The sequence below is a fragment of the Dreissena polymorpha genome, chromosome 9 (genome assembly GCF_020536995.1).
Source record: "Dreissena polymorpha isolate Duluth1 chromosome 9, UMN_Dpol_1.0, whole genome shotgun sequence".
Lineage (NCBI taxonomy): Eukaryota > Metazoa > Mollusca > Bivalvia > Myida > Dreissenidae > Dreissena > Dreissena polymorpha.
Window position 1 is genome coordinate 92,170,490 of NC_068363.1, and position 19,916 is coordinate 92,190,405.

General features: G+C 36.7%; 2 protein-coding genes and 1 long non-coding RNA gene across 9 annotated transcripts in view; 1 reads left to right on the forward strand and 2 right to left on the reverse strand.

The window, feature by feature from the left end:
* LOC127844986 (lysine-specific demethylase 7B-like) overlaps window positions 1–10,451 on the forward strand; it is a 60,870-nt gene extending 50,419 nt beyond the window's left edge. For all 5 annotated transcript variants that reach the window (XM_052375589.1, XM_052375587.1, XM_052375588.1 and 2 more), the window contains 3 exons: window positions 542–654; window positions 3,724–3,868; window positions 5,382–10,451. In XM_052375589.1, the coding sequence (XP_052231549.1) occupies window positions 542–654; window positions 3,724–3,868; window positions 5,382–5,461 (338 nt within the window). In that variant the 3' untranslated portion in view covers window positions 5,462–10,451. The remainder of the gene's footprint in view (window positions 1–541; window positions 655–3,723; window positions 3,869–5,381) is intronic.
* Window positions 10,452–12,935: 2,484 nt separating this feature from the next.
* Window positions 12,936–19,916, reverse strand: part of LOC127844988 (leukotriene A-4 hydrolase-like) — a 98,381-nt gene continuing 91,400 nt past the window's right edge. For all 3 annotated transcript variants that reach the window (XM_052375595.1, XM_052375592.1, XM_052375593.1), the window contains exon 17: window positions 12,936–15,224. In XM_052375595.1, coding sequence (XP_052231555.1) covers window positions 15,101–15,224 — 124 coding nt within the window. In that variant the 3' untranslated portion in view covers window positions 12,936–15,100. The remainder of the gene's footprint in view (window positions 15,225–19,916) is intronic.
* On the reverse strand, window positions 17,766–19,458 carry LOC127844998 (uncharacterized). Its single transcript, XR_008032999.1, has 4 exons — window positions 19,353–19,458; window positions 18,567–18,628; window positions 18,005–18,466; window positions 17,766–17,803 (listed from the first exon to the last, which is right to left on the reverse strand). It is a non-coding gene; the product is annotated as an uncharacterized LOC127844998 (long non-coding RNA).

Genomic DNA, 19,916 nt, shown 5'->3' on the forward strand with positions numbered 1-19,916 from the left:
TTTGCATCTCTTTCTATGTCTCAATTGTGTGCTCACATCTCAGTCTAATGTTTATAGCATGCATTCACATCTCTGTTAATTGTAAGCAGCATGTGTTCTTATCTCTGTCAATTGTTAACAGCATGTGTTCGCATCTCTTTCTATGTCTTGTGTGTTCACATCTCTGTCTATTGTTAACAACATGTGTTCACATCTCCTTCTATTGTAAACAGCATGTGTTCTTATCTCTGTCTAGTGTTAACAGCAGGTGTTCACATCTCTGTCTAGTGTAAACGGCATGTATGTTAACATCTTTGTCTATTGTTAACAGTATGTTTTCACATATCCGTCTAATGATTCCAGTGCAGGGGTTCATATTTCTGTTTGCTTTACAGCCTGTGTACAAACTTTTTTGTTTGCATCTTCACATCTCTATGTTAGAATCGCATTTCCTCGGTTTCAAGCAGCTGTTCAAATATCTTTTTAAAACATGTTTTCACATCTCTCTATCCAGCTGTTGTTGGCATCTCTATGTGCATAGCACATGCTCTTATGTTTCCAGCACGTGTTCACATCACTGTTCCCCTGGGTGAGAGGACACACAGGGAGGGTGTTGCCAAGGAGTCTGTGAAGAACAGTCTGGAGGCGTCAGCGGCCAAGATAGCAGACCAACCAGTGAGTGATTTGTAGCCTAGTTGTAGATACTAGAGGCATCAGTGAGTGAACGAAACCTTGTGGTTCTTGTTAGATTGCTGCCAAAGCATCTGGTCTGCAAAGTTATTGTTAAAAATTGTTGAAAATGCCATTGGGTCTTGTCTTTGTAGAGATTTTCAGGAAGCTCTCAAAGAAGGGATCTCAAATATGAGCTGTACTCTGGGATAGCAGGGCTTAATGCATATGTGTAAAGTGTTGTTCCAGATATAAGTGTAAAGTGTTGTTCCAGATAAGGGCTAAATGCATATGTGTAAAGTGTTGTTCCAGATAAGTCTGTGCAGTCTACACAGGCTAATCAGGGACAACACTTTCTGCTTAAAGTTTTCATGTAAAGGAAGTCTCTTCTAAACAAAAAACTAGTCAAGGCAGAAAGTGTTGTTACTTATCTGGAACAACACAGACACATGCTCTAAGTTCCCATAGCGTGGCTGATGTATAAAATATACTTTTTTATGTCCCCCACTATAGTAGTGGGGGACATATTGTTTTTGCCCTGTCTGTTGGTTGGTCTGTTTGCGCCAACTTTAACATTTTGCAATAACTTTTGCTATATTGAATATAGCAACTTGATATTTGGCATGCATATGTATCTCATGGAGCTGCACATTTTGAGTGGTGAAAGGTCAAGGTCAAGGTCATCCTTCAAGGTCAGAGGTCAAATATATGTGGCCAAAATCGCTCATTTTATGAATACTTTTGCAATATTGAAGATAGCAACTTGATATTTGGCATGCATGTGTATCTCATGGAGCTGCACATTTTGAGTGGTGAAAGGTCAAGGTCATCCTTCAAGGTCAGAGGTCAAATATATGTGGCCAAAATCGCTCATTTTATGAATACTTTTGCAATATTGAAGATAGCAACTTGATATTTGGCATGCATGTGCATCTCATGGAGCTGCACATTTTGAGTGGTGAAAGGTCAAGGTCATCCTTTAAGGTCAGAGGTCAAATATATATGGCCTAAATCGCTTATTTTATGAATTCTTTTGCAATCTTGAAGATAGCAACTTGATGTTGGGCATGCATGTGTATCTCATGTAGCTTCACATTTTGAGTGGTGAAAGGTCAAGGTCATCCTTCAAGGTCAGAGGTCAAATATATGTGGCCCAAATCGCTTATTTTATGAATACTTTTGCAATATTGAAGATAGCAACTTAATATTTGGCAAGCATGTGTATCTCATGGAGCTGCACATTTTGAGTGGTGAAAGGTCAAGGTCGAGGTCATCCTTCAAGGTCAAATATATTGGTCAAAATTTCTCATTTAATGTCACTTCTGCAATATTGAAGCTAGCAATTTTATATTTGAAATTCATGTGTATCTCATGGAGCTGCACATTTTGAGTGGTGAAGGGTCAAGGTCAAGGTCATCCTTCAAGGTCAAACGTCATATAGGGGGACATTGTGTTTCACAAACGCATCTTGTTTGCTTGATAAATGTATATGTTGAATAGCAGTAGTCATTGTTTTTCTAATACGAGTCTATATGTAGGTGCAATAATTTAAATATCCATAACATTTAGTTCTGGGGAGGTACTTACTTTGACATTGTTGGTATTCATAAACAGCTGAAGCTTAAATCTTCAAGCAATTTGATGGTATGACAAAACAACAGGGGCACAACACTTGGAGAAAAATAATACAACCAGTGTCTCTGTTACCAAATGCCTCTGTTGACTTGTATTTGTATGTAATATTTTTTATGATTCTATAAAAAAAATCATGAAAATAGCTATTTGTCTGACAATGCCCCCCTGCATTCAAAGCTGTAAGGTGAGACTCTTCATTAATGGCTTACATAGCACTGATGACTGGACCAGAACACTTGAGATACTATAGACCTGTTGACTTACTTGTGATGCTGAAGCATTGGTAATACAAATTGTGGGTGTCACTTATAAGGAGTCAACATTATAGCATTCTATTATTATAAACCAATATATACTTCTCAAAATTTGCTAAGGATCACTTATTATAGTATGTGCAATTTGAAGTTCACCCCTAGCTAGATTCAGCCAGCGTCACGCATCAATGATAAATCAGTTCATAACAATATAATCGAAAACACATATTCTAATATAAAAACCTGCAAATAAACAATTTAAATTAAATTGAAGATAATATGAAAATAAAAAGTGATTCTTAGCAAATTTTGAGTAGTATATATATGAACACATAACAAATTGACTGTGTAGCTCATTTATGTAAATATTCCGGTTATAGACATGCATTAAGGTTATGGAGTGTATAAGTAGAGTGTATAAGTAGAGTGTATAAGTAGAGTGTATAAGTAGGGTGTATAAGTAGGGTGTATAAGTAGGGTGTATAAGTAGAGTGTATAAGTAGAGTGTATAAGTAGAGTGTATAAGTAGGGTGTATAAGTAGAGTGTATAAGTAGAGTGTATAAGTAGAGTGTATAAGTAGAGTGTATAAGTAGAGTGCATAAGTAGAGTGCATAAGTAGAGTGCATAAGTAGGGTGTATAAGTAGGGTGTATAAGTAGGGTGTATAAGTAGTGTGTATAAGTAGTGTGTATAAGTAGGGTGTATAAGTAGGGTGTATAAGTAGTGTGTATAAGTAGAGTGTATAAGTAGGGTGTATAAGTAGGGTGTATAAGTAGAGTGTATAAGTAGAGTGTATAAGTAGGGTGTATAAGTAGAGTGTATAAGTAGGGTGTATAAGTAGAGTGTATAAGTAGGGTGTATAAGTACAGTGTATAAGTAGGGTGTATAAGTAGAGTGTATAAGTAGGGTGTATAAGTAGAGTGTATAAGTAGTGTGTATAAGTAGGGTGTATAAGTAGGGTGTATAAGTAGAGTGTATAAGTAGAGTGTATAAGTAGAGTGTATAAGTAGAGTGTATAAGTAGAGTGTATAAGTAGAGTGTAAAAGTGGAGTGTATAAGTGGAGTGTATAAGTAGAGTGTATAAGTAGAGTGTATAAGTAGAGTGTATAAGTAGACTGCAGAGGCTAATCTGGGGCGACTCTTGAAGCTCAAGCATCAATGCCAGTTTGTTCTGTCTGCACTCCAGAAGGTGAAGAGGCAGTACAAGAAGAAGACTAAGCTAGACATGGATGCGGGGCCATCCAGTTCATTCCTGTCTCCTACCCAATCCGGTTCTGCCTTCCGGCCCGGCATCAAGTCACCCACACATGGGGGAGATAACCCTCTCAAACGTGAGTCATGGAGAGCTGGTCTTGGTGGTTAGAGAATTGTTTTAAAAAATGAATAAATGCTAATTATAATACATACTGTCATCAATTAAGGAAATTTATAGATGCTACTTGGGAATTAACCATCTTTTTAAAGTACAGTGAGAGAGAAGTTATTGCATTCTTTTCTTTTCTGTATTCATTTATAACGATAATTCAAAAACTGACTTGCTCAAACATGTTTCTGTTATATATGATGGGCTAAATATGACGGCAATTGCAGATGAATAGTCATGATCACAAATGCTGTTTATTTTGATCTCATCATAATCTGCCATCATTAAGTAAATCTTTTAATAAATTTGAAAACTTAAATTTAAAACTTTGTAACAAAAAGTTAGAGGCATTTTTTATGTACCCCAATCTATACTAGGGGACATATTGTTTTTGCCCTGTCTGTTTGTTGGTTTGTTTGCATCAAACTTTAACATTGGCCATAACTTTTGCAATATTGCAGATAGCAACTTGATATTTGGCATGCATGTGTATCTCATGGAGCTGCACATTTTGAGTGGTGAAAGGTCAAGGTCATCCTTCAAGGTCTATGATCAAATATAGGGGGGGGCATTGTTTTTCACAAACACATCTTGTTGTTATGTGCTTTTCGGTCAAAACATGTTCTGTAGCAGATATGAACTGGTATTAACAAAAAAATGTGTTTATTGTGATTTGTTTTCCCTTTTTCTTGTGACAACAGTTTCTTGAGTATCCAGCAGCAGACTAGTTACAGCCATTTGATATTAATATGAAAACTGAACATTGAACATTTACGTGAGGAGCTATACTGTTGCTAATGATATCACAAACCATGTGCTACTTTACAGCAAACAGAGGAGCTCCTGACCAGACTGTGCAAATGCGTAAAGTAACGTTACCTTATAAAAGGCCTTTTGCTGGCCATTTAAGGGGAAAATGCAATTTTTCGCGTGAAAAGTCCACTGATTAGGAAACAACAAATTGAATTTAACTCTTTATAATAATTCAAATACGTTGAAAAAAAATCATGTAAATAATAGTATAATCTTTTCTTAGATGTAATTTAGATAAATTTGAAATATTTTATTATCATTAGACACTTCTTTAAAAAAAATGGATATTGGGACAGTTTCTTTTTCAAACTGGGATTTTTTTTATAACTATTTCACTTGGAAATGGGTCCCTTTAACTGACCCTCAGATATGCCAGGTAAATGCTTAAAGAAATAAGTGTGATTACTTATACACAGAAGTTAGAGAAAATATTATTAATTTAAGTCACTATATCAATATAATCCCTGTTTTTTTTAAGAAGAACTAATATATTTAAATGAAAAGTGTTATTATATGTGTACTATGTGTGCTAAATATGCTATGATTATGAAATCAATTACGTTTGACATGGTTGTTTTAATTGATATGTTGTTATCTTATTACATGTTGTCTAACATTGGCCACAGATCTCTTTTGGCCATTATTGATGTAAGCTGTTGTGTTTTCAGGTAAGAAACCCAAGAAGGGTGAAGCCACTGCCAAGCAGCGACTGGGCAAGATCCTCAAAATGCACAAGATGATGCATTAACACTAGTCTCGCAATGCCTGGATCTTAGATGAAATTTGAGCAGCACCCTGGGGAAAAACACGGCTTAATGCATGTGCACAAAGTTTGCACATGCTTATCAGGGCCGACACATTCTGCCTTGATTTTCTTTTTGAAGAGACTATCTTTAAATGAAATTTTACGTAAAAGTAGAAATGGTTTTCTGTGAATAGTCTGTACAGGCTACACAGGCTGGTCCATGACGTTACTTTACACACTACATTAAGCCTTGTTCTGTCAGAGGCTGGCTCTGTCATATTGTGTTTGGATGACTTTTAGCAGGGATTTGTTTTCAAAGTATAATATATTCTGAATGTTTTGTGAGTGTGTTAGGAAATGTTGCAATGAAATGATGCAATAACCTTTCATCAGGCCATTTGTTAAACACTGCTCTTGTTAAACCTCCTTATAAGGGTATTGATTGTTTGTTGTAATTGTATTGTCTTTTTAGCTATTTAATTTATTGCATATTGTGATTTTACATTTTAAAGAAATTATATATGTTACGTGTAAAATTGTGCATGTTTTGGATTTAAATATCAAATGAGTTACATGTACCAGGTTAATTAGTCTATAAGAATAAAAACCCTGTTAGACATAAAAAATAACAAAACAAGACGCAAACTTGTGAAATATTTCTGTTTTTCCAAAAATGGTAAATGATAATTTTAAAATTGTGTTTTTGAAAAATGTTGTTTTGTAATTATGTACAAAACATCATAATCATTTGTGATTTAATTCATTTTAAATTCTCATTTTAAATTCACACATGTTTCTAACATGATCTCAAAGTTTATTAGTGATTAAAATAAATGTTCTCAAGAGGCATTCTAACAGACATTAATTACAAAGGGCCAGTACAATAATTGTCATTAAATGCTTCGTTTTTGCTGATTTTTTTTTTAAATCGTGCACACTAATTTGCTCATTTAATGTTTCAGCAGAATGTGTGATTTGCTGGATCAATCGCTTTTTTAAGCACTTTTTGTGTATAGTTTTTGTAGTATTTTCTTTTATCCTAAAGCCAGTTAGACAAAACACAGCCTCATTCCATATTACTAGAGTGCTAGACTACAACACTGAGGATGGCAGGTTCGGTCACATAGCATATGTAGGGGTTTGGTCATCAAATTATTTATACGTCAATTCTTTTCTACCTCTTTTTCAAGTTGGGCAGTGTTCAGTCACTGGCATAAGTATGTGTACTTATTACTGGTAAACTGGCTATCCCAGGGAAGAGTGCAGGTAGCTATACTAACTGCTGTTTAACACGGCAACAAAATTATCAAAAAACAAAACAAATTCTATAATATTAGAAGTCTGGCATTTTTAATTGTGAATGTCCTTAAATAACATGGCTAATGCAGTAATTAGTTTTAAGTTAGTCACCTACAGGTGTAACTAGATAATTTAAGTAATTTCACAAGTAACAAAAAGTACCAGACCTAGGTTACTTAAACTTCTGGAAATATTGTTCTTACACCAACAACATGAACCCTGTATTGGACTTCTTTTTTGTCTGACAAAGCTCTTGTGGTTTATTACAGGTACAGTTCGTTATAGTATAAATAGGTCATTAAGTTCATCTCTACTTTTGGCTTACATTCTGTTCACAATGCCAGTTCAGTGTTTGTGTCTGTCAATCCAATCCTGTTTGGGCTGTAACTCCAACATTCATAACACTTTTTCAAAAATAACAACAAATTGTCACCATCTGGAGACGACGTGTCACATTTTTTGACCCGTCCCTCTCTTGCTGGTTAAGGTCACATTTTGAGGTCAAATGTCAAATCATGAACTTGTAGATTTCTTTTGTCAATGCCTTCAGTTGTTGTTATTTACGTTTGAAGGTAGAGAAATTGAAGCAGACAAGAGGTTTTAATTCCTGTACTACATAGTGCATAGTCTGAGTCCAAATGTTTGTTTTTCTTTTGGTTCTAAGCTTTTAAATGATCTTTTAATCATCTGTTAAGTAATTAAGTTGTTTTCAGGTGTTAATTTGTTTTTGTTGTTGGGTACTGTTGTGTTATTAGTAACAAATCAATAGTGTACATATATATATATATATATATATATATATATACTTGTGCTTATTATATTGCTCTAAGAAATATACTTTTTGGTATCTTTAAACAGTATTCTAAAGTCTGCACTTGGTCGTATTATTGTTGGTGGTATTATTGTACATGAACAGTGCAAGTAAGTATGTATGAGAGAAAAAACAGAGCTGCAATAGCCTCATGTTTGTTCATGGCTTGTAAGTGTTGTAAGTTTATTTAGCTGCTAAATGTGATTACTAAATGTTTTGTGATTTTTTTCCAAATATTTCGTTTGTGTTGGTTTTATTATTGGCTGCGTTTGCTTTCTTGTCAAAGAAAGGATGGTAATTCATTTGTTTGGTAACCAGAAAGTTGTTGACATCTATGTAGCCATAGATAGAATTTAAAGCGAATGTGGTGGCATCCATTTTCTATGGATACAATCATGTCTTATTGTCTCTAAATATGCGTACAACACTAATATCTGTGTTAAGGATTTCCCAATATTGTAAATATTTTATGTACATTATTAAGAGTCAAATCAAACAAAACATAATTAAAATGAAAAACACCATATTTTCAGGCTTGTCTGGGGTCATATAGTTCTTCTGAAGTCTAATTATCATCAATATTAAATGTATAAGAAATTTATTTTTTCTTGGGGCATTTTTTTATTTGTGCATAGAGTTGGATCAGAAATACTGCTCAATTACACGTTTAATGATGAATATAATGCCTTTTACGTCAATTACAGTCTTAGTTGCAATAAAGCAATACAAATATATACAGAAACCAGTTGATGTCAGTGTTTTCAACCCAATTGTTTAAGTTGTTTTATTTAAAAACATTGTTTTTCAAGAATTTTTGTTCATGCGAAATGTGTATTTTAATAGGAGCATAAGCTGACATTTTTCTGGCATGAAAAAATATTCATTTGTAGTTTTCACACATGAGAAAGAGTTGTAATTTTAAGCTTATATAATAAGCAATATGACAGTATGCCATTTGTAACATGCTTGCATAGTGCACGTATTTGAAACAAGTAGATGTTGTGATTTGTAAATATCATGTGCATTTGTACATAGTTTCTTTATAGTATGTCATCAAGTTTCATAATTTTGTAAATTATTGTTTATAAATCATAGTCTTTTTTGTGTCATCATGTAATTAAACAAGCCTATATGTAAATACTTGCCCCTGTCATCAATCAGCCTGATTCTATCACAACAGTGTTATTTCAAGCTTTGTAAAAATGGGGCAGACATTTAAATTATGTTGTTAACAAATTCAAACGCAAGATTTTTAGCTTCATTTTTACTTCATTAATTGTATTATAGTATTTATATTTAATATCATTACCAATAACATTAAAATCTATCTGATAAATAATCATTCAATTGCTTTTTCGCGATGGCAGCTATTCATTTGTTTTATCATACACAGCATTCAAAATCCTATATGCATTTGACCAGAGCTCCAGGTAAGGATTTAGTCCAAAGGGTACTTCACCCCCTGATATTATTGTTAAAGCGTATTTCACTCCTTTGTTTCAGCCATAAAGGGTATTGAGGAATATTTAGGGGTATTTTTCATTCCATAGAAAACTGAAAAAGTAAATGGAGTGTTTAATCTAGAAATATTATTATTTGTTATTTTTATTCATGATATTATTAAATGCAAACAGAATGAATTTAAAATGACAATATGAACAGACTTTCTTTAAAAATATTCCCGATGGTCGCTTAAAACATCCCTTTTTTGATACACTAACATGATGGGCCGCCAATTTTATTACAAGCTTATTTTGATTGACTTACTTTTGATTCAAAGGTTAACTTACACTAAAAAATCAATTGGATTATTGGTTAAACCAGTTACGCACTTTAATCGATTTAAAATACGTACCAAGATTTGTATTGCATTTTGTTACGTACTGGGACGATTTTTAATACCTTTTTTTATTTGTTCAATGCGTAAATACGCCCCTTATCTGGAGCTCTGCATTTGACAGCATGATTCACATTTTAAAAAGTGCAAGAAGTAAGTACCCCCGGTAATCATATTTAAGCATGCCTTTCCACAAGTGCAAAGACCTATGTAAAGCTTTGGTATGACTTTTTTAATTTAAAACATGTTTGTGTTCTATATTAATTTCTAGATTACCTGAATGTTCAGACAAGTAGAAAATATCATATTTGAAAATTAAGGCACAAGGGCAACCATGTGTTAAAATGCCCAATGGAAAGGCCTGCACTGATCTGAACGTAATATTTTTGGGCTGTGCTCTGTGAAAAGGGGGTTTAATGCATGTGCATAAAATGTCCTCCGAGATAAGCCTGTGCAGTCCGCACAGGCTAATCAGGGACGACACTTTCCGCTTTTATGGTATTTTCTGTTTAAAGAAAGTCTTTTCTTAGGAAAAATCCAGTTTAGGCAGAAAGTGTCGTCCCTGATTAGCCTGTGTGGACTGCACAGGCTAACCTGGGAGGGCACTTTACGCACATGCATTCAACCTCTTTTTCACAGAGCACGGCCCATTTCAACATTTTAGCTTCGCTCTAGGAACAATGGCTTCGATGCATTTGTGTTAATTATCGTACTCATAATGGACGACACTTTCCACCTACAGTGGATTTCGTTACAAGCGGACTTACTTTGACATAGAAATACCACGCAAGCAAAGTGTCGTGCCTGATTAGCCTGTGCACACTGCAAAGGCTGGTCTGGGATGATACTTTACTCCCATGCATTAAGCCCGGCTTCCCACAGCATGGATAGTTTGTATTTATTGTGAGGCTTACATTTATTTTGTATATCACACAAGTTTTTATTTATTTTTGGGCCTATTGGGTGCATTCATGCGCATGTCAAACATTTTGTACAAAATCAACTTTGTATATACTCTTTTGTAAAATAAATCGATTACAAACTAAGTTGTTTATCTTTCGTGATGGTTTTTACAACATTTGCAAAAATATTAAGGAAATCCAATATCTATGTTCAAGACTTTGTTGACAATTTCAGTGTATGTTGTTGTGATGCTCAAATTTCATGCCTGGACTGTGCACCTTGATTCTTAAACCCATGAGGCAAAGTTGTAAATGGAAAAAAAAAAATAAAAAAAATAGCAACACTGGCCGAAAGATCTCAAAAACTGGCTGTGGTGAACATTCTGATCTGTTGTGATTATCTTGAATATTCTGATCTGTTGTGATTATCTTGAACAGTTTCAAAGATACTTGTTCTGATACTTTTCAAAATGAAGTAAACTCCTGCGACCTTTGAATTATGCGTAATCATCATAGGAAATAAAGTATACAAGACTATTGCCAAGCAGTATATGTCCCCTACTGGCTCCACCATTGTCAGATTTAAAAAAAAATTGTTGCCATAGCAACCAGAATTTTTGACGTAGAAACAAAATAAAATGACGTGCATATTATCCATATTGCCATCTATCCATATTTCAAGTTTCATGAAAAAATATGAAGAACTTTTAAAGTTATCGCAGGATCCAGAAGTGTGACAGACAGACTGAAGGACTCACATACTCTCAGATCGCAAACCATAAGTCCCCTCCGGTGAAACCGGTAGGGGACAATAAGCAGTACAAACACAAAATCGTCAAATAATTTGGAGTCATTCTGTCATTTTTATCTATTTACATGCAAGGCAATAGCATTTTATTCTAAAGGATACTGTTCTGAGCACGAGTTTTGTTTCTTAAATTATATTAATATTATAATGGAGCTCATAATACCCATGTTTAAATGTCACTTACAAAAAGAATGCTGATGTGTCACAAAAGCCACCTGTTTAAAGGGACCTTTTCAGATTTTGGCATGTATTTAAATTGTCATTAAAGTTTTAAATTAATTAATGTAAACATTGGAACTAAATAGTTCCAGCAAAAAATCAAGAATAAAATAAAAGAAAAAAAGTAATCCTCCACTGGGCTCAAACCACTGACCTTTTGAGTAAAAGTCTAGTGCTCAAACCACTCGGCTATCCATACCAACATAGGAAGACAGAGTATTTTATACTTTGTATAAGCAATCCTCATAATGTCACAAAACATAACGACAAGAGTTCCGCGGTCGGAGATGACCGCATTGAAGCCGGATTTTTGATTTAAATGACAGGAAAGTACCTTTCGTGTTTTTGTCAATGCAATACTTAAATTACTGAAATATTGTTCAAAGGTCAAAATGAAATGTAAGTACTTTTCAAGGCATGAGCAAAGTTTGAGATTCTAGGTCCAAGCATACCAAAGTTACAACAATTTTAACATTTTAACATTTAAGTTCACAGTGACCTTGACCTTCAAATGAATGACATTGAAATGAATGACCTTGAAATGACCAGTGGTCATCTAAGTGTGCTTGCAAACCTTTACGTCAAGTTTGAGATTCTAGGTCCAAGCATACCAAAGTTATAACAATTTTAACATTTTAACATTGAAGGTCACAGTGACCTTGACCTTCAAATGAATGACATTGAAATGACCAGTGGTCATCTTCTAGTACTGGCCAATCTTTATTTCAAGTTTGAAGACTCTAGGTACAAGCATACCAAAGTTATAACATGAAATAAGAACTTTAACATTTTTACATTCAAGGTCACAGTGACCTTGACCTTCAAATGAATGACCTTGAAATGTCCAGTGGTTACTTACTAGTTCTGGCCAACCTTCATGTCAAGTTTCAAGACTCTAGGTCCAAGCATACCAAGTTATAACAACTTTAACATTTTTACATTCAAGGTCACAGTGACCTTGACCTTCAAATGAATGACCTTGAAATGTCCAGTGGTTACTTACTAGTTATGGCCAACCTTCATGTCAAGTTTCAAGACTCTAGGTCCAAGCATACCAAAGTTATAAGAACTTTAACATTTTTTATATTGAAGGTCACAGTGACCTTGACCTTCAAATGAATGACCTTGAAATGACCAGTGGTCATCTGTTAATCCTGGCCAACCTTCATGTCAAGTTTGAAGACTCTAGGTCCAAGCATACCAAAGTTATACCATGAAATAAGAACTTTAACATTTTCGAGCACGCCGCCACCCCGCCCGCCCGCCCCCCCCGCCCGCCCGACAACATCAATCTATAAGCCGAGATTTTTTCGAAAAAAATCCGGCTAATAACACCTTAACTCTCCGAATTATTCAATTGGTTCGCATTTGTAAAGCTTCACAATTTGTATGGCTTTTAACTTGCCAAAAGATAAATATAATGGATATTTTATAACATGGTAAATGTTCAGTATTACTGCTTTCTCACAAATATCATAACTACAAGAAAAATTTGCAAATCTGAAAAAAAATCTATTTTTTCTATTAACCAAAACGTGGAAAGGTCCATTTAAATGTCTAGGTCACATAAAATGTGGAGATCAATAAATAAAATTCTTCAGCATTTTTTTCTCATTTATTTTACCATTTTTTGAAATTTATATTGACACCATTAATATTTTCAAACATTAAAACATATATTGCACACTCGTTCAGAATTGTCTTGAGTGGTGAATATGTATATAAAATATATAACAGTTCATCATTCATAATAGGCGACACACACACAACGAATATTGTCAGAATAAAATCTTTTTGTAAACAAGAAAACGTCGGAGACGGGTGATGCTCCCCAAAGGTTTTTTTTGTCACAATATTGCTATATATATTTAGATAAAAGGAAATGTCTAGTATTTGGAGGGACAAGAATTGCACTATATGTACAGTTAATGGAAAATTTCAAAGGGCCATAACTCTGTGAAAAATCATCCGACCAAAAACCGGCTGATAATATGCACATCTCTTCTTGGTAGTGAAGCTTCCCATAAAGTTTAATTGAATTCCGGTCATTAATTGCTGAGAAAACAGCCCGGACAAAAATTGTGCACGGATGGACGGACACACAGACGGACGAAGCGGCGACTATATGCTCCCCCCAATTTTTTTTTAGGGGAGCATAAAAAACAAAACAATACACACACATGCGCATGCACTGATTTATTCAACCACATATATATAAGTTCTTTAACAAGAGCTCCACCTTCGGAGACAAATGCCCCCCCCCCCCCTTCTCCCAAAACAGGGCCTTGACACAGGATTTAATGCAACAAAACTGACCATAAGAGTTTATCTTATCATTTTAGTGTGACTTAGCCACTTAAATAAGTTTTTAGTTGACACAGAATTATGCAATTCTGTTAAATCATTGTTATAGTAAATGGGTTGAGAATAGGGGTCATCTTCTGTCCAATGAAAATGCACATGTGAAGTACTAAGCCAATCGGTCAATTTGTTGACGAGTTATTGATTGGAAAAGATTTTGACAATTATTCTGACACTGACCTTGACCTTTGACCTAGTGAAACCAATTTCAAAAGGGGTCATCTAGACATCTACTGTCCAAGGCCAATGCATATGTGAAGTATCAAGCGAATCTGTCAATTTGTTGATGAGTTATTAATCAGAAACAAACTTGTCTACTGACAGACAGACTGACCGACCTACTGAGATCCAGCAAAACAACATACCTCTCTTCTTAGAAGGGGGGCATAAAAATAATGTAACATTTTAAAACATGTTGAATGTATAATAAAATAGTTCCCAACATTTTAATTGTTTAAAAGTTTTGTTTGACCTTTTTATCATAAAAATAACTATTGTTGAGAGTGTGGGCACCGACATATAAGATAACATGTATTCAGAGAGGATATCCTTAGAAAGCATTGGTTGAAATTATTCTATGAAACTTTTTGTATCATGTTTCATGTTTGTTTTTAATAAGGGCTGCTTCAGTTTGTCTTCTTTTGAATAGATAATACAATATATAATATTCTTTTAAGACAATTAAGAAATATGTTGAGGTTTTGAACGCATTTTCTAATTTTCATGTTAAATGTCAATGTTTTCATAAAAATTAATATGAAAGTCAAAACATCACAGTTAGTTTTTTTTGTTGAAAATGCAAAAAGGCAATTTCTTTGTTAAATTATTTTTCAATGTCCACTTCTTTCAGAATGAATTGCAGTTTTGTCAATAATTTATGATTGTAAGTGAATTCCTAAAATATGTCTCTCAATATTTGATTGGTAAAACTCACACAAACTACACACTTTCAGCATTTATAGCAACAACACAGAATGCCCAATGTCAACATTGATTTATCGGTAATATCCTAGCTGTGTTACTGGTAGGGGACAAAGATTAAAACAAGAGCACCGCATAATGGGTGCCAACGCTCGGCTGCGAAAGCTTGTCAGATTTTTTTTTTTTTAGAGGTCACAGTGACCTTGACCTTTGACCTAGTGACCCAAAATTGGGTGTGGCGTGTAGAACCCATCAAGGTGCATCTACATATGAAGTTTCAAAGTTATAGGTGGAAGCACTTTGATTTTAGAGCCAATGTTAAGGTTTTAGCACGACGCCTACGGCGGACGATGAGCTGGCTATGACAATACCTCGGGTTTTCTCTGAAAACAGCTGAGCTAATAAAACATTTCAGCATTTATAGCAACAACACAAAATGCACAGTTTAAAAATTGATTAAATAATCTAATCTGTTAACGGACGCCTATTTGGAATCGAGTTCCAGCTCCCTCTCTACAGAGAGGACAGAGATGTAGTGCATGTTGTCCCTGGTCTCTTGGAATGTCTTCAGGGCCCGATCTCGACTGAACTCCCAGTTGTACAGATCCCTGCAACACACACACAGTAGGATGTGAGACCCAAAACACTGCTATTTCACATGAACATTTTTCTGAAAAACACTGGGCTTAATGCTTGTGCATAAAGTGTCATCCCAGATTAGCCTGTGTAGACTGCACAGGCTTATCTGGGATTACACACAAGGAGGTAATGGGATTATGCTTTACGCACAAGAAGTAAACTGATTGTTTTCCAAGAACACTTCTCAAATGGATGATAGGCAACAAAAGTATACAGAAGAGTTGATATCATTGCAAAGATCTTACAGTTTTAGATCTAACAAGTGTCGAGCCCAGTATTTTTTTTCTCCAATATGGTGAGTGAAAATACATTGAAGTTGAAGCATCAAAAAAGGGGGTCAAAATTAAATGATATTTAAGCGTTAAACAAATAATTGCAAAGGAATGTTGGATATTTGAAATTACAATATAAATATACAAGTTGTCAAACAAGAAAAAACCCATTTCATTTTAATTAAAAATGACACTCAAATTAAGCTGGTATTTTTTACATTGGGGAAAATAGAAATAATGCCAGAAAATGTTTCAAAAGTAATTTTAACTGTTGCTACTTTAAAAGCCTTTTTTTTCTCAACCTGCACATCTCTAATTTTTTATACATAGACATTGCGTTAGCAACCTACTTGTATAGAGGGGCAATAAAGTGAAGGCGTCCTATTTTATAGACATTGCGTAAGCAACCTACTTGTATAGAGGGGCAATAAAGTGAAGGCATCCTATCTTATAGACATTGTGTTAGCAACCTACTTGTAAAGAGGGGCAATAAAGTGAAGGCGTCCTATCTTGTAGACTGTGCTTTAGCAACCTACTTGTATAGAGGGGCAATGAAGTGAAGGCGTCCTATCTTGTAGACTGTGCTTTAGCAACCAACTTGTATAGAGGGGCAATGAAGTGAAGGCGTCCTATCTTATAGACTGTGCCTTAGCAACCTACTTGTATAGAGGGGCAATGCAATGAAGGCGTCGACCTACTTGTATAGAGGGGCAATGAAGTGAAGGTGTCCTATCTTATAGACTGTGCCTTAGCAACCTACTAGTAGAGAGGGGCAATGAAGTGAAGGCGTCCTATCTTATAGACTGTGCCTTAGCAACCTACTTGTATAGAGAGGCAATGAAGTGAAGGAGTCCTATCTTATAGACTGTGCCTTAGCAACCTACTTGTATAGAGGGGCAATGAAGTGAAGGCGTCCTATCTTGTAGACTGTGCCTTAGCAACCTACTTGTATAGAGGGACAATGAAGTGAAGGCGCCCCATCTTATAGACTGTGCCTTAGCAACCTACTTGTATAGAGGGGCAATGAAGTAAAGGCGCCCTATCTTTTAAACTGTGCCTTAGCAACCTACTTGTATAGAGGGGCAATGAAGTGAAGGCGCCCTATCTTACAGACTGTGCCTTAGCAACCTACTTGTATAGAGGGGCAATGACTGTTCCTTAGCCACTTATTTGTATAGAGGGATAATGAAGTGAAGGCTTCCTATCTTATAGACTGTGCCTTAGCAACCTACTTGTATAGAGGGGCCATGACTGTTCCTTAGCCACCTACTTGTATAGAGGGTCAATGAAGTGATGGCGTCCTATCTTATAGACTGTTCCTTAGCCACCTACTTGTATAGAGGGGCAATGAAGTGAAGGCGTCCTATCTTATAGACTGTGCCTTATCAACCTACTTGTATAAAGGGGCCATGACTGTTCCTTAGCCACCTACTTGTATAGAGGGGCAATGAAGTGAAGGCGTCCTATCTTATAGACTGTGCCTTAGCAACCTACTTGTAAAGAGGGGCAATGACTGTTCCTTAGCCACCTACTTGTATAGAGGGGCAATGAAGTGAAGGCGTCCTATCTTATAGACTGTTCCTTAGCAACCTACTTGTATAGAGGGGCAATGAAGTGAAGGCGCCCTATCTTATAGACTGTGCCTTAGCAACCTACTTGTATAGAGGGGCAATGAAGTGAAGGCGTCCTATCTTACAGACTGTGCCTTAGCAACCTACTTGTATAGAGGGGCAATGACTGTTCCTTAGCCACCTACTTGTATAGAGCGGCAATGAAGTGAAGGTGTCCTATCTTATAGACTGTGCCTTAGCAACCTACTTGTATAGAGGGGCCATGACTGTTCCTTAGCCACCTACTTGTATAGAGGGGCAATGAAGTGAAGGCGTCCTATCTTATAGACTGTTCCTTAGCCACCTACTTGTATAGAGGGGCAATGAAGTGAAGGCGTCCTATCTTATAGACTGTGCCTTAGCAACCTACTTGTATAGAGGGGCAATGACTGTTCCTTAGCCACCTACTTGTATAGAGGGGCAATGAAGTGAAGGCGTCCTATCTTATAGACTGTGCCTTAGCAACCTACTTGTATAGAGGGGCCATGACTGTTCCTAAGCCACCTACTTGTATAGAGGGGCAATGAAGTGAAGGCGTCCTATCTTATAGACTGTGCCTTAGCAACCTACTTGTATAGAGGGGCAATGACTGTTCCTTAGCCACCTACTTGTATAGAGGGGCAATGAAGTGAAGGTGCCCTATCTTACAGACTGTGCCTTAGCAACCTACTTGTATAGAGGGGCAATGACTGTTCCTTAGCCACCTACTTGTATAGAGGGGCAATGAAGTGAAGGCGTCCTATCTTATAGACTGTGCCTTAGCAACGGTACTTGTATAGAGGGGCCATGACTGTTCCTTAGCCGCCTACTTGTATAGAGGGGCAATGAAGTGAAGGCGTCCTATCTTATAGACTGTTCCTTAGCCACCTACTTGTATAGAGGGGAAATGAAGTGAAGGCGTCCTATCTTATAGACTGTGCCTTAGCAACCTACTTGTATAGAGGGGCCATGACTGTTCCTTAGCCAACTACTTGTATAGAGGGGCAATGAAGTGAAGGCGTCCTATCTTATAGACTGTTCCTTAGCCACCTACTTGTATAGAGGGGCAATGAAGTGAAGGCGTCCTATCTTATAGACTGTGCCTTAGCAACCTACTTGTATAGAGGGGCAATGACTGTTCCTTAGCCACCTACTTGTATAGAGGGGCAATGAAGTGAAGGTGCCCTATCTTACAGACTGTGCCTTAGCAACCTACTTGTAAAGAGGGGCAATGACTGTTCCTTAGCCACCTACTTGTATAGAGGGGCAATGAAGTGAAGGTGCCCTATATTACAGACTGTGCCTTAGCAACCTACTTGTAAAGAGGGGCAATGACTGTTCCTTAGCCACCTACTTGTAAAGAGGGGCAATGAAGTGAAGGCGTCCTATCTTATAGACTGTGCCTAAGCAACCTACTTGTATAGAGGGGCCATGACTGTTCCTTAGCCACCTACTTGTATAGAGGGGCAATGAAGTGAAGGCGTCCTATCTTATAGACTGTTCCTTAGCCACCTACTTGTATAGAGGGGCAATGAAGTGAAGGCTTCCTATCTTATAGACTGTGCCTTAGCAACCTACTTGTATAGAGGGGCCATGACAGTTCCTTAGCCACCTACTTGTATAGAGGGGCAATGAAGTGAAGGCGTCCTATCTTATAGACTGTTCCTTAGCCACCTACTTGTATAGAGGGGCAATGAAGTGAAGGCGTCCTATCTTATAGACTGTGCCTTAGCAACCTACTTGTATAGAGGGGCAATGACTGTTCCTTAGCCACCTACTTGTATAGAGGGGCAATGAAGTGAAGGTGTCCTATCTTATAGACTGTGCCTTAGCAACCTACTTGTATAGAGGGGCCATGACTGTTCCTTAGCCACCTACTTGTATAGAGGGGCAATGAAGTGAAGGCGTCCTATCTTATAGACTGTTCCTTAGCCACCTACTTGTATAGAGGGGCAATGAAGTGAAGGCGTCCTATCTTATAGACTGTGCCTTAGCAACCTACTTGTATAGAGGGGCAATGACTGTTCCTTAGCCACCTTGTTGTATAGAGGGGCAATGAAGTGAAGGCGTCCTATCTTATAGACTGTGCCTTGGCAACCTACTTGTATAGAGGGGCAATGACTGTTCCTTAGCTACCTACTTGTATAGAGGGGCATTGAAGTGAAGGCGCCCTATCTTATAGACTCTGCCTTACCAACCTACTTGTATAAAGGGGCAATGACTGTTCTCTAGCCACCTACTTGTATAGAGGGGCAATGAAGTGAAGGCGTCCTATCTTATAGACTGTGCCTTAGCAACCTACTTGTATAGAGGGGCAATGACTGTTCCTTAGCCACCTACTTGTATAGAGGTGCAATGAAGTGAAGGCGTCCTATCTTATAGACTGTGCCTTAGCAACCTACTTGTATAGAGGGGCTATGAAGTGAAGGCGCCCTATCTTATAGACTGTGCCTTAGCAACTTACTTGTTTAGAGGGGCAATGACTGTTCCTTAGCCACCTACTTGTATAGAGGGGCAATGAAGTGAAGGCGTCCTATCTTATAGACTGTGCCTTAGCAACCTACTTGTATAGAGGGGCCATGACTGTTCCTTAGCCACCTACTTGTATAGAGGGGCAATGAAGTGAAGGCGTCCTATCTTATAGACTGTGCCTTAGCAACCTACTTGTATAGAGGGGCAATGACTGTTTCTTAGCCACCTACTTGTATAGAGGGGCAATGAAGTGAAGGCGTCCTATCTTATAGACTGTGCCTAAGCAACCTACTTGTATAGAGGGGCAATGAAGTGAAGGCGTCCTATC